The sequence below is a fragment of the Sphaerodactylus townsendi genome, linkage group LG16 (genome assembly GCF_021028975.2).
Source record: "Sphaerodactylus townsendi isolate TG3544 linkage group LG16, MPM_Stown_v2.3, whole genome shotgun sequence".
NCBI lineage: Eukaryota > Metazoa > Chordata > Lepidosauria > Squamata > Sphaerodactylidae > Sphaerodactylus > Sphaerodactylus townsendi.
The window spans coordinates 24,060,508-24,074,962 of NC_059440.1; the positions used below are offsets into that span (position 1 = coordinate 24,060,508).

A 14,455-nucleotide genomic window follows, 5' to 3' on the forward strand; every position below is an offset into this window, starting at 1 on the left:
GCATGTATGGAATGAGCCTATGTTTTTAATGGAATGCATAACTTTTATGTTTTGTCATCAAAATTAAAGCCAAGCTGAGGGTGACCCAGGAGGGCTTTCCCAGTAAGAGATTAACAAAAGTTGTTTTGCCAAAGGTCACCCAGCTAAATCAAGGTCACCCAGCAGGCATCACATGGAGGAACAAGGAACCTCTCTCTAGCAACCCTGGAATCTTGGTGGTCTCCCATCCAAATACTAATCAAGGCTGACCTTTCTTAGCATCTGAGACCTACCTAGTCTGGGCTATCAAGCTCAGGGCAAAAATAAGAACACTTTTAAAGCAAAAAAACACTTTTATTGATAACATTTACTACAGCTAGAAACCTTTTCGGGAAACGGGGGCGGAAGGTCGCTATGAAAGTAGCTTGGATGTATGGAAAGGGGGGTTGCCCAGTTGTTCGCCAAGCACTTAGTCTGGGAACAGCAAGAAGCCGGAGAAAAGGCTGTCGGATCCCGCAATGCCCACCATGCCGTTGTAGTCGTTGACTGCCAGCCACACCTGGTGTCCCTGCGTCATCTGCATGAGGACCCCCCCGGAGGTGACTTGCTTGGTGTTGGATATGTGGTCGCAAAAGCTGGCCACCTTCTCCCGGTTCAGGTACATGCTCACGCACAGGTTGGCCGTGTGGGAGGCATAGTAGGTGAAGTAGTAGAGGCCGGGGATACGGCACGTAAACTTCCCGGTGCTGATGTCGTAGTCGTTGTTGATGTTGGTGATGGCTTTATTGAAGATCACGGGCGTGTTCTTCTCAGGGTACTGGTTTGTTTGGCGCATCACGGTGAAGGCCGCCTGATGGTTCCGCTTGTAGTTGCCGGTTTCTCCCGGTTCACCTACTATCCCCTTCTGGCCAGGATCCCCTGGCTCACCCTGGGAACCTCTGGGCCCATTTTTCCCAGGAATGCCTGGAAGACCGGGTTCTCCTGGCTCTCCCTGGGGACCTCGGCCTCCATAAACAGCTGGTTTGCCTGCAAGAGTCCAAGAAAGGATTGGTCAAGATCAAAAGAAAAGTACAGGAAGAGTTTGGGTTTCTCCTGTAAGGAGACTCAAAGGGGCTTACAAACCCCTTTTCCTTCCTTCCTCTCACAGCAGACACCTTGTGAGATTGGTGGGGGCAGAGGTGTAGTGGCAATGGGGCGGGGTAGGGCACAATGCCCCAGGGGAAGCCGCAGTGGAGGCATGGCCAGGCTGCAGAGGGGGCATGGCAGGGGCATTCCGGAAGTGTTCCCGGGGTGTTCTGGGGCAGGGGTGGGCGCCGCCGCGACAGGGGCGCAGCACAGGTGCATGCCTCGGGTGGAGTTTCCCCTCGCTCCACCTCTGGGTGGGGCTGAGAGAGTTCTGAAGAACTGAGACTAGTCTCAGCTGTCTGACACTGTCAAACCAGCAGCCTCAAGCTTAATGTTGTCTTCTCTGAGCGGCCCTGACTCTCCAGCAAGAAAAGAGATTGACGGGTTTTTCTCACTATTGATTGCCCAAGCTCTTCCAACTGGAGAAGCAATCAACTGAACTTGAAATGTTTGTTGTACAACTCACAAGCTCTACCCCTGAGACATGGTCCTTTCCCTCAATGGAGAATACAACTGAACAGAACATTACAACAGCCGAAGTTCACCCAGCAGGGAGCCGGGAGACAAATCTAGTTCACCAGATAAGAGCCCGCTTCTCTTTTGGGGGAGTGGACAATCAAAACCCGGTTCTCCACATTAGAGTCCACCGCTCTTGACCGCTATACCATGCTGGCTCTACCCAATCTATATCTGATTTTTCTTTTAATATCTAAATTGAAATAATGCATTTTGAATCTTATTTTTTTTTTAAAAAAAATCTGATTTGCATATAGAGTGCTGTGCATGTGCAGCTTACGGTAGATTGAACTTCTGTATTCTTTCCCACATATTCCACATGGGCAAGTGCTCATAGGTAAAATGATGCACACACACACACAATCTCATTGTGATGTTCTATTCAGTTGTATTCCACATTGTGGGAAAGGACTGTGTCTCAGGGGTAGAGTTCATGAGTTGTCAAGTTCAGTTGATTGCATTTCCAGTTAGAAGAGTTCGGGCAATTAATATTGAGAAAAACCCACCAACCTCTCTTCTTTCTGGAGAGTCTGTGCCACTCAGAGAAGACAAAATTAAGCTCAAGGGTGCTGGTTGGACAGCAACCCCTTCTGCACCTGCAGAATAATGCACTTTCAATCCACTTTCACAATTGGTTGCAAGTGGATTTTGCTATTCCACACAAAAAATCCAGCTGTAAAGGGCATTGAAAGCAGATTGAAAGTGCATTATTCTGCATGTGTGGAAGGGGCCAGTGTCAGACAGCTTCATATTTTAGATTCTTCTTTTGGTTTTGTGGTGTTTTACCTATGTGCAAGAACCTATGGGTACACGGCTAAAACAGAACACACAAAACACGGTGTGATACACTTTGGTTTTTTGTGATACTTTATCTTTTTGGAAAAAAGAAAACATCGTTTTACTTTTTCCCTAACATTCCTTAGTACGGGTTGATTAGAAATCATTGAATTCTTTAGACATATCACACAATGTGACAATCTAGGATGGGATCAAATTTTCTGAAATGTAGAAATTATCTAAAATATGACATATTAATTATATCATAGAGTTATAGCTAGAGTCAAGTCCAGTAGCACCCTAAAGATAAACAAGTATCTCACAAAGGGAGCTTTTGGCTCTTGAAAGCTTACACCCCCCCCCCATTTTTTTTGTTAGTCTTTAAGGTCTTATTGGACACAAAACTAGCAGTTCTATTGCTACTCAACATGACAACCCCCTGAAACTATCATAGAGTTACAGTATTTTACCATATCTGTCTAACTCCTTTGGGCCAGGTGCCAATTTCTCTTTTGGAGTCAACAAACAATAATCCATTTGTCTATAAGGGGCACTTTGTGTGTCTTTAATTTGTTAGCTGTTCCAATTACCTGCATTGTACCAAGGATTTATGGCAGGAGTACGTTTGTTTTTCCAAGATCTGCAATTTGCATGTTTGCAGTGAAAAGCAGGCAGACTATTAATTCCTCATGAATCTGTTTAGATCAATGCACATACAGGGCAATGAAAATATAAGGGAGGAGACGGCATGTGTGAATGGAAGGGATTGAATGCTGCAGCAGATAGGTCTCAGGTGTTAATGATAGTAAAGAGCCCTCCGCTGGCTACTCTGTAAGAACAAAAACAGCAAAGATTGAAGAAGAAGAGTTTGGATTTATACCCCACCTTTCTCTCCTGTCAGGAGACTCAAGGTGGCCTACAAGCTCCTTTCCCTTCCTCTCCCCGCAACAGATACCTGGTGAGGCAGGTGGGGCTGGGAGAATTCTGAGAGAACTGTGACTAGCCCAAGGTCACCCAGGAGGAATGTAGGAGTATGGAAACACATCTGGTTCACCAGATAAGCCTCTGCCACTCAGGTGGAGGAGTGGGAAATCAAACCCGGTTCTCCAGATTAGAATCCACCTGCTCTTAACGACTCCCCCATGCTGCCTTCCTTCTGCCAACCAAAGCAGGCAGGCTGGGGCTTCCAAGAGATTAGTTACCTGGCTCTCCCTTGGCTCCTTTCTGCCCATCTCTGCCATCTTTTCCCGAAACGCCTGGCACACCGGGCAGGCCTGGTATTCCATAGCAGTGCCGTGAGGTCTCAGCTTCAAGCGATGAACTCACCAGGAACAGGACCAACCCGAATCCCCAGCCCAGGAACATCTTTAAGCTGAAGCCCTGCAAAGTGAGGGATGGGAAACACACAGTGCGTACAGGGAGAGCACCACAAAAACATTTTTTTGAATGATAGAACAGAGGCTCAGAGGCCATCTGTCAGGAGTGCTTTGATTGCAGGGGGTTGGACTTGATGGTCCTTGGAGTCTCTTCCAGCTGTATGATTCTGTCATTACCACCAATTTGCCATGCTGCCTTCCTACTGATGGGGAACTAAAATCACATATACAATAGAAAGGCTCCCCCTTCCACACACACACATACACACACACAATGTGCAAAGCAGGTTTCTGACATGTAAAAGACCCAAACCACTGTTTTAGATGAGCCTGTCCCAGCTTTCTGATTCAATTGGCAAGCCTGCAGAGGGTTGATCGATAATCATGTTTCAGTCATTCTGCATTTTACAAGGCACCTGGTTCTAAATGAGAGCTAGCAAAACAATTTGAGGGAAGGCGCTTTTTCCCTGCAAGGGGCGCTTAACCTGTTTAAGATAAATGATTCATTTAGATATTTATACCCAGTTTTCCTCCCCAATGGAGACCCAAATCAGATTTCAGCATCCTCCTCTTCCCCCCCCCACTTTATTCTTACAACCACCTTATGAGGTAGGACAGGCTGAAGTAATTCCATTTGAACTCTCCAAATCCGGCTCTCTCAGATCATAGCTCAACAACTACCCATCCCAGAAAAGACCCTTTCGAAAAACCTATGGAATGTGGGCTTCCCTCTTCCAGCCTCTACAAAGTTCTCTTATTTTTCTCTCATGCTCACAACAGCCTTGTGAGGTAGGTTTAGGCTGTGTGAGAGAGAGATGGGAACCAGCTGAAGACCACCTGTCAAAAGTCAAGTTAGAGGAAGGTACTGAACTCTGATGTCCTCCATTCTAGCCCAATGCTCTACCCACTATACCACCTGCCAACCAATTGCCCTTCTGGGACAGAGCCCTGGCTGCCAAGATTTTCCCCAGCCTTTCCAGTGTCAGAGTCTTCCCCAAGATCTTGGCTAATCAGAGATGGGTGAGGGTCTGGCTACAGGCTGGTTGTTCTTACCTTTTGGGACAAAAGCCAGAATCCGGGGGCTTGAAAACTGTTCTAAGCAGCAAAGGAATACCGGCCACTGTTGATGCAGGAGACAGAGAGTTCCTGCTTGCAATATCCTCATGTTAAACGGGGAAGTTGGTGGCCTCGATGTGCTGGAAACTAGCCCCACCCCATTGCCTTCAAAGCACTAGAGGACAAACATTTTAGCAAGATTCAAGTCTAGCAAGGTTCAAGGACAACAGCATCTTAAAGACCAGCAAGATTTGCAGGGTGTAAGATTCCAAGAGTAAAAGTTTCCTTTATCACTCTGGAGGACCTTCTGCGGCTCCTCTTCGTGGATCTACAATCACCCACTTTGCTGTGATTTGTGTAGACTCTCAAAAGCTTACACCCTGCAAATCTTTTTGGTCTTGGAGAGCCAGAATGGTGTAGTGATTAAGAGCAGGTGGATTCTAATCTGGAGAATCGGGCTTGATTCCCAACTCCTCCACCAGAGTGGCAGAGGCTTATCTGGTGAACCAGATGTGTTTCCGCACTCCTACATTCCTGCTGGGTGACCTTGGGCTAGTCACAGTTCTTTGGAACTCTCTCAGCCCCACCTACCTCACAAGGTGTCTGTTATGGGGAGAGGAAAGGAGCTTATAAGCCTTTTTGAGTTGCCTTACAGGAGAGAAAGGGGAGTATAAATCCAAACTCTTCCTCTATTTTTCTTCTTTTAACGATCGTCCCTGGGAAATTGTGCCTACAGCAGTGGTGGCAAAGTGGCACTCAGAGCCCTCTCTGTGGGCACGCACAAACAGAGTCCCCCCCATACACACACATCTAGGCTGGCCTGGGCCGCCGAGCTCGATTATTAGCATTAAACTAAGACCTAGTTTTGGGGAAGCAGTGTAGGTAACCCTGTTAAGCGCTGTTAAACCCCGCTGATTTTCATGTGAAGGACTATAGCATGATCCTTTACCTGGGAGTAAGCTCGGTTGCTGGCAATGGGGCTTGCTTCTGAGTAAAACCCCCCTAGAGTCATGATTCACCTGTTGGAAGAGTTGCACAGTTGCTTCAAAGCAAAGCCACTGACTACCACTAAGCTTACTCCTGAGTAATGCACACCTCGGAGCCAACCGTTTTTTTCTAAACTAAAACCTCAGTATTCAGGTTAAATTGCCATGTTGGCACTTTGCGATAAATAAATGGGTTTTAGGTTGCAATTTGGGCACTCGGTCTCGAAAAGGTTCACCATCACTGGCCTACAGGCCCTGCAAAACTAAGGGGTAGTGGTTACAGGTTCCATCTAGAGCAGGATCAAGTCTCCATTCAATCATCAAACTCACTGAAAATGAAAAGAAAAGGTGGAATGTAAATATTTCTATGGGGACCAGCGTAGGAGATGAAGTGCCCCCTTCATGTCTCATAAGACCTTCTCTGTCATCCTGAAACATGCAGCGGTTTTGGAAATGAACATTTCCCCAACTCAGCAACTGCTTCTCCCTCTCCCTTGCCCTCACATCCCCAAAAACACTTCTGCTTAAATTGTTGTTGATGGGTATGAATTATGCTGAGCCCATAATTTCAGCACTTCCTTCAGGCAGCAGTTGGCTTCCCCCAGCTCCGCTCTGGAACAAAACCAAGAACTAATTTGCCAATATGGTGACAGAGAGTTTGAGCCAAGAAATAAAGGCCACTGCAGCCAAGCTTATAGAATCGTAGAGTTGGAGGAGACCCCAAGGGCCATCCAGTCCAACCCCCTGCCATGCAGGCACACACAATCAAAACACTCCCAACATATGTTCATCCAGCCTCTGTTTGAAAACCCCCAAAGAAGGAGACTCCACCACACTCCGAGGCAGCACGTGGTGGGCGGTACCTGAAGATGGTAACGTTTGAGGAGGAGAGGGCACTCAGCAGGGTGGAATCAGGATACCCTCAGCACTTACCCCAGCGGAGGGGTAAATTTGCTGGCAGGCAGTTGTGGCAGCCCTATGAGTGGGCCAGATGTGGTGCTGAGTGCCATGCCAGCACTCCTGCAGCGCCACTAGCATATGGAGGCGTGGCCAGGGGTGGAGCCAACATTAGTCAGCTTCCACTCCGGCATTGCCTCAGGTACACAGCAGCTTGGGCCTGCAACTTACGACACCCTTTTAGGTGGCATAGGCCAATGGAGGGCTTTCTGGCAGAGGGGGAAAATTCATTTTATTTTGTTGCCTTCCTACACTGCCAAAGAGTTCTCTAGAGGCTACGCAGTGGCAGCACCATCCCTGCCCGCCCAGGGCTCCATCTTCAGGGATGGCAGAGAGACGTGGGAAATGCCTATTGCACATCAAGTGAAGCTGTTTTGAAAACATCCACGCTTAAAGAATCGTTCAGAAAGGGAATTCATTTAAATCGTTTTGAGGCTGGAAACAAGACGCTTTCAGAACCAAAGGGGGCGGGGGAAACCTCAGTGTGCAACACTATGGAGGAAACATTTTATTTCCTGCCTCAAAACGTTTTTAAAGGTTTGGGCAGGAAGGGTCACAGAGAAGGGATTCTAGCTCTGAATATCCCCTTGTACTGAATACTCCCTGTGAATGCTTGGGGAGAGGCCGCACCTTGGCAGGAAAGCCTAGCTTCGCTGCACACAGAAGGTCTCAGCCTCAATTCCCGGTGTTGCTTGTTTAAAAGATCATGTAGGCTGGTCAGAGTAGTCAGTTCGCACCTTGAGAGACCAATGATCTGACACAGTATAAGACAGCTTCATGCGTTCACTCAGAGAGCCAGCATGGTGTAGCGGTTAAGAGCAGGTGGATTCTAATCTGGAGAACTGGGCTTGATTCCCCACTCCTCCACCTGAGTGGCGGAGGCTTATCTGGTGAACCAAATGTGTTTCCACACTCCTGCATTCCTGCTGGGTGACCTGGGGCTAGTCACAGTCCTCTCAGAATTCTCCCAGCCCCACCTACCTCACCAGGTGTCTGTTGTGGGGAAAGGAAGGGAAAGGAGCTTGTAAGCCACTTTGAGTCTCCTTACAGGAGGTATAAATCCAAACTTTTCTAGGCTCATTGGCCAAGCACCCCAGGTTCAGTTCATGGCACATCCAGTTAAAAAGATCAGGTAGTAGGTGATTTGAAAGACCCACCTGAGACCCTGAAGAGTCTCAGTCTGAGTAGATGATACTGACTTTGATGGACCAAAGATCTGACTCAGTGTAAAGGGAGGGGTTTTTTGTGTGAAAACAAGAACACGCTTGGATTACCTGTGTTTTTATCCCCCAAATCATGGTCTAATCCCACCTTTTCCCACTGGCTGTTCTCAGCCTGCGGCGCTCGATATTCAGCTGGTCTTGAGTAATGCTAAAAGCCAAGAAGGGGATTGTTGTTGTTTGGGTTTAAGTCATGCCAGGGAAACCTGATTCCCTTCCCCTCTGTCATCCGCTATTCACACCGTGCCTCCCCAGCTTGTGAAACAGGCATTATGCGTGGCACGGCACCTTCGTGTTCATGCATGCGCTATTTCCCACCCCCAAGTTCTTTGGAAGGACATATGGCTAAATCCTTATATCTGTCGCCTCAAGAAACAGCAAGGCAATTCTGAGGAAAATTTTTATTTATTGCTTACTGAAAGCTACCAAAAAATATATATGCAAAACCGGCATAAATGTGGAAGTTGGGGAAGCGTTCACGCGCATTTATGTGCTTCCGTGAGGGAAGTACCCCCTTTGAGGGGTATCCTTGCTAGAAGAGAGAGCTGCAGAGAGGATGTTTGGGACCGGGGCTGGGGCATACCCCTCAGACCGATGCTGGGAAGAGCAGGAAGCCGCTGAACACACTGTCGGCCTCGAGGCCTTCATAAACCCTGTTCCCCGTTCCCGGATCGCTCTCCAGCCAGACAGTATCCCCTGCGGACAGATTCAGGACGCTGCCCCCTGAGTTGACCTGTGGGAGGCCGTCGCTGTTGTCGTCACAGAACGTGGCCACTTTGGTGTCTTTGTGCACCAAGGCGAGGCAGAGGTTGCCGGCGGAAACCACCTGGAAGGAGAAGTAATAGTATCCAGGGTCCTTGCAGGTGAAGATGCCCCTCTGTCCGCTGTAGCCGTTGTCCTGGTTGGTGATGATGTGGTCAAAGACCACGACGTTGCCGTTTGCTTCCGGGCTCTGCCGAGAGGCTGAGAAGGCGGCCCTGGCCTGGTGCATCACATTGGCGACTTGTCCCTTCAGCCCTTGGTCTCCTTCTTCCCCTGGAGGGCCCTGGGCCCCGTCTGGACCTCTGTAGCCTTGGTTCCCTGGAGTTCCCGGTATGCCAGGCTCTCCAGGGTCGCCTTTGGGCCCCCGCAACCCAATGCTTCTTCCAGACGGCCCTCAAAAAGATAGCAGAGAAGTGTGTATGTGTTAGTATTCTGTGGCACAGTTAGGGCTAAGGTTGCCATCTCTGGGTTGGGACGTTCCTGGATATTTTGTGAGTGGGCCCCGGGAAGGGGGGTTTGGGGACAGGAGGAACCCCAGCAGGGTATAATGTAGGGTTGCCAACAGTGGTGGGATTCAAATAATTTAACAACTGGTTCTGGTGCAAAAAAAAGTTATTTGGTTGTGGGTGGGAGAGGGCAGCTGCCCGTACCTGGGATGGGGATGGGACTCAGGTTTTGCACCGGGCTATATTTTTCCTAGATACACCTCTGCGGCAGGGTATAATGCTGTTCACCCTCCACTGTTCTTATTTTCTCCAAGGGAACTGATCTCTTTATTTTTGAGATGAGCTGTAATTTCAGGGCATCTCCAGGGCCCACCTGGAGGCTGGCATCCCTAGGAGCAAGGTGAACACGCGGTGAACACGCGTTACACTACATATACACTACATATAAATGTGGTGAACGTGCATACACTGAAAGTTGGCTGTCCTAGAATCTGGAGGAATCAGTCAATCGGCAGCCCTCCAATGAGACCTTACCTCCAGTGAGATCTTACAATCTTGATCCTCCTTGATCTCAGATTGCAAATGCCTTAGCAGACCAAGTGCTCAGGAACAGCAGCAGCAGAAGGCCATTGCTTTCACCTCCTGCATGTGAGCTCCCAAAGGCACCTGGTGGGCCACTGCGAGTAGCAGAGTGCTGGACTAGATGGACTCTGGTCTGATCCAGCAGGCTAGTTCTTACGTTCTTACCTGGCTCTCCAATGTCACCCTTCTGTCCCAGCCGCCCATCTAAGCCTGCAGCCCCGGGGTGTCCGTCTCGGCCGTTCAGAGCTTGGCAAACGTTTTCCTGAGAGGCCAGCCGCGGGCTAGGACTCAAAGCTTTGTACGCAAGATGCCAACCAATGGGGGGTGGGGGGGGGGGGGGGTGGGGGGGGGGGGGGGTGGGGGGGGGGGGGGGTGGGGGGGGGGGGGGGTGGGGGGGGGGGGGGGTGGGGGGGGGGGGGGGTGGGGGGGGGGGGGGGTGGGGGGGGGGGGGGGTGGGGGGGGGGGGGGGTGGGGGGGGGGGGGGGTGGGGGGGGGGGGGGGTGGGGGGGGGGGGGGGTGGGGGGGGGGGGGGGTGGGGGGGGGGGGGGGTGGGGGGGGGGGGGGGTGGGGGGGGGGGGGGGTGGGGGGGGGGGGGGGTGGGGGGGGGGGGGGGTGGGGGGGGGGGGGGGTGGGGGGGGGGGGGGGTGGGGGGGGGGGGGGGTGGGGGGGGGGGGGGGTGGGGGGGGGGGGGGGTGGGGGGGGGGGGGGGTGGGGGGGGGGGGGGGTGGGGGGGGGGGGGGGTGGGGGGGGGGGGGGGTGGGGGGGGGGGGGGGTGGGGGGGGGGGGGGGTGGGGGGGGGGGGGGGTGGGGGGGGGGGGGGGTGGGGGGGGGGGGGGGTGGGGGGGGGGGGGGGTGGGGGGGGGGGGGGGTGGGGGGGGGGGGGGGTGGGGGGGGGGGGGGGTGGGGGGGGGGGGGGGTGGGGGGGGGGGGGGGTGGGGGGGGGGGGGGGTGGGGGGGGGGGGGGGTGGGGGGGGGGGGGGGTGGGGGGGGGGGGGGGTGGGGGGGGGGGGGGGTGGGGGGGGGGGGGGGTGGGGGGGGGGGGGGGTGGGGGGGGGGGGGGGTGGGGGGGGGGGGGGGTGGGGGGGGGGGGGGGTGGGGGGGGGGGGGGGTGGGGGGGGGGGGGGGTGGGGGGGGGGGGGGGTGGGGGGGGGGGGGGGTGGGGGGGGGGGGGGGTGGGGGGGGGGGGGGGTGGGGGGGGGGGGGGGTGGGGGGGGGGGGGGGTGGGGGGGGGGGGGGGTGGGGGGGGGGGGGGGTGGGGGGGGGGGGGGGTGGGGGGGGGGGGGGGTGGGGGGGGGGGGGGGTGGGGGGGGGGGGGGGTGGGGGGGGGGGGGGGTGGGGGGGGGGGGGGGTGGGGGGGGGGGGGGGTGGGGGGGGGGGGGGGTGGGGGGGGGGGGGGGTGGGGGGGGGGGGGGGTGGGGGGGGGGGGGGGTGGGGGGGGGGGGGGGTGGGGGGGGGGGGGGGTGGGGGGGGGGGGGGGTGGGGGGGGGGGGGGGTGGGGGGGGGGGGGGGTGGGGGGGGGGGGGGGTGGGGGGGGGGGGGGGTGGGGGGGGGGGGGGGTGGGGGGGGGGGGGGGTGGGGGGGGGGGGGGGTGGGGGGGGGGGGGGGTGGGGGGGGGGGGGGGTGGGGGGGGGGGGGGGTGGGGGGGGGGGGGGGTGGGGGGGGGGGGGGGTGGGGGGGGGGGGGGGTGGGGGGGGGGGGGGGTGGGGGGGGGGGGGGGTGGGGGGGGGGGGGGGTGGGGGGGGGGGGGGGTGGGGGGGGGGGGGGGTGGGGGGGGGGGGGGGTGGGGGGGGGGGGGGGTGGGGGGGGGGGGGGGTGGGGGGGGGGGGGGGTGGGGGGGGGGGGGGGTGGGGGGGGGGGGGGGTGGGGGGGGGGGGGGGTGGGGGGGGGGGGGGGTGGGGGGGGGGGGGGGTGGGGGGGGGGGGGGGTGGGGGGGGGGGGGGGTGGGGGGGGGGGGGGGTGGGGGGGGGGGGGGGTGGGGGGGGGGGGGGGTGGGGGGGGGGGGGGGTGGGGGGGGGGGGGGGTGGGGGGGGGGGGGGGTGGGGGGGGGGGGGGGTGGGGGGGGGGGGGGGTGGGGGGGGGGGGGGGTGGGGGGGGGGGGGGGTGGGGGGGGGGGGGGGTGGGGGGGGGGGGGGGTGGGGGGGGGGGGGGGTGGGGGGGGGGGGGGGTGGGGGGGGGGGGGGGTGGGGGGGGGGGGGGGTGGGGGGGGGGGGGGGTGGGGGGGGGGGGGGGTGGGGGGGGGGGGGGGTGGGGGGGGGGGGGGGTGGGGGGGGGGGGGGGTGGGGGGGGGGGGGGGTGGGGGGGGGGGGGGGTGGGGGGGGGGGGGGGTGGGGGGGGGGGGGGGTGGGGGGGGGGGGGGGTGGGGGGGGGGGGGGGTGGGGGGGGGGGGGGGTGGGGGGGGGGGGGGGTGGGGGGGGGGGGGGGTGGGGGGGGGGGGGGGTGGGGGGGGGGGGGGGTGGGGGGGGGGGGGGGTGGGGGGGGGGGGGGGTGGGGGGGGGGGGGGGTGGGGGGGGGGGGGGGTGGGGGGGGGGGGGGGTGGGGGGGGGGGGGGGTGGGGGGGGGGGGGGGTGGGGGGGGGGGGGGGTGGGGGGGGGGGGGGGTGGGGGGGGGGGGGGGTGGGGGGGGGGGGGGGTGGGGGGGGGGGGGGGTGGGGGGGGGGGGGGGTGGGGGGGGGGGGGGGTGGGGGGGGGGGGGGGTGGGGGGGGGGGGGGGTGGGGGGGGGGGGGGGTGGGGGGGGGGGGGGGTGGGGGGGGGGGGGGGTGGGGGGGGGGGGGGGTGGGGGGGGGGGGGGGTGGGGGGGGGGGGGGGTGGGGGGGGGGGGGGGTGGGGGGGGGGGGGGGTGGGGGGGGGGGGGGGTGGGGGGGGGGGGGGGTGGGGGGGGGGGGGGGTGGGGGGGGGGGGGGGTGGGGGGGGGGGGGGGTGGGGGGGGGGGGGGGTGGGGGGGGGGGGGGGTGGGGGGGGGGGGGGGTGGGGGGGGGGGGGGGTGGGGGGGGGGGGGGGTGGGGGGGGGGGGGGGTGGGGGGGGGGGGGGGTGGGGGGGGGGGGGGGTGGGGGGGGGGGGGGGTGGGGGGGGGGGGGGGTGGGGGGGGGGGGGGGTGGGGGGGGGGGGGGGTGGGGGGGGGGGGGGGTGGGGGGGGGGGGGGGTGGGGGGGGGGGGGGGTGGGGGGGGGGGGGGGTGGGGGGGGGGGGGGGTGGGGGGGGGGGGGGGTGGGGGGGGGGGGGGGTGGGGGGGGGGGGGGGTGGGGGGGGGGGGGGGTGGGGGGGGGGGGGGGTGGGGGGGGGGGGGGGTGGGGGGGGGGGGGGGTGGGGGGGGGGGGGGGTGGGGGGGGGGGGGGGTGGGGGGGGGGGGGGGTGGGGGGGGGGGGGGGTGGGGGGGGGGGGGGGTGGGGGGGGGGGGGGGTGGGGGGGGGGGGGGGTGGGGGGGGGGGGGGGTGGGGGGGGGGGGGGGTGGGGGGGGGGGGGGGTGGGGGGGGGGGGGGGTGGGGGGGGGGGGGGGTGGGGGGGGGGGGGGGTGGGGGGGGGGGGGGGTGGGGGGGGGGGGGGGTGGGGGGGGGGGGGGGTGGGGGGGGGGGGGGGTGGGGGGGGGGGGGGGTGGGGGGGGGGGGGGGTGGGGGGGGGGGGGGGTGGGGGGGGGGGGGGGTGGGGGGGGGGGGGGGTGGGGGGGGGGGGGGGTGGGGGGGGGGGGGGGTGGGGGGGGGGGGGGGTGGGGGGGGGGGGGGGTGGGGGGGGGGGGGGGTGGGGGGGGGGGGGGGTGGGGGGGGGGGGGGGTGGGGGGGGGGGGGGGTGGGGGGGGGGGGGGGTGGGGGGGGGGGGGGGTGGGGGGGGGGGGGGGTGGGGGGGGGGGGGGGTGGGGGGGGGGGGGGGTGGGGGGGGGGGGGGGTGGGGGGGGGGGGGGGTGGGGGGGGGGGGGGGTGGGGGGGGGGGGGGGTGGGGGGGGGGGGGGGTGGGGGGGGGGGGGGGTGGGGGGGGGGGGGGGTGGGGGGGGGGGGGGGTGGGGGGGGGGGGGGGTGGGGGGGGGGGGGGGTGGGGGGGGGGGGGGGTGGGGGGGGGGGGGGGTGGGGGGGGGGGGGGGTGGGGGGGGGGGGGGGTGGGGGGGGGGGGGGGTGGGGGGGGGGGGGGGTGGGGGGGGGGGGGGGTGGGGGGGGGGGGGGGTGGGGGGGGGGGGGGGTGGGGGGGGGGGGGGGTGGGGGGGGGGGGGGGTGGGGGGGGGGGGGGGTGGGGGGGGGGGGGGGTGGGGGGGGGGGGGGGTGGGGGGGGGGGGGGGTGGGGGGGGGGGGGGGTGGGGGGGGGGGGGGGTGGGGGGGGGGGGGGGTGGGGGGGGGGGGGGGTGGGGGGGGGGGGGGGTGGGGGGGGGGGGGGGTGGGGGGGGGGGGGGGTGGGGGGGGGGGGGGGTGGGGGGGGGGGGGGGTGGGGGGGGGGGGGGGTGGGGGGGGGGGGGGGTGGGGGGGGGGGGGGGTGGGGGGGGGGGGGGGTGGGGGGGGGGGGGGGTGGGGGGGGGGGGGGGTGGGGGGGGGGGGGGGTGGGGGGGGGGGGGGGTGGGGGGGGGGGGGGGTGGGGGGGGGGGGGGGTGGGGGGGGGGGGGGGTGGGGGGGGGGGGGGGTGGGGGGGGGGGGGGGTGGGGGGGGGGGGGGGTGGGGGGGGGGGGGGGTGGGGGGGGGGGGGGGTGGGGGGGGGGG

At 62.3% G+C, this 14,455-nt stretch overlaps 2 protein-coding genes across 2 annotated transcripts; both read right to left on the bottom strand.

Annotated features, from left to right (window-relative positions):
* Window positions 1–312: 312 nt before the first annotated feature.
* C1QC (complement C1q C chain) lies at window positions 313–4,963 on the bottom strand. The gene is made up of 3 exons (XM_048519147.1): window positions 4,827–4,963; window positions 3,600–3,777; window positions 313–1,005 (listed from the first exon to the last, which is right to left on the bottom strand). Exons 2-3 carry the CDS (start codon window positions 3,760–3,762, stop codon window positions 449–451), a joined length of 720 nt encoding a protein of 239 aa, XP_048375104.1. The 5' UTR covers window positions 3,763–3,777; window positions 4,827–4,963; the 3' UTR covers window positions 313–448.
* A 3,415-nt stretch (window positions 4,964–8,378) lies between these two features.
* C1QA (complement C1q A chain) lies at window positions 8,379–10,104 on the bottom strand (the record flags this gene model as incomplete). The annotated part of the gene is made up of 2 exons (XM_048518630.1): window positions 8,379–9,147; window positions 9,948–10,104. Coding segments are annotated over 2 exons (726 nt in total), but the record flags the coding sequence as incomplete, so codon positions are not given.
* Window positions 10,105–14,455: the final 4,351 nt, after the last annotated feature.

Coding starts and splice junctions, on each gene's coding strand:
- C1QC (XM_048519147.1), bottom strand. CDS start 3,762: ATGTTCCTGGGCTGGGGATTCGGGTTGGTCCTGTTCCTGGTGAGTTCA. Junction 1,006..3,599: donor AGGAGCCAAGGGAGAGCCAG/GTAACTAATCTC, acceptor GGACTCTTGCAG/GCAAACCAGCTGTTTATGGA.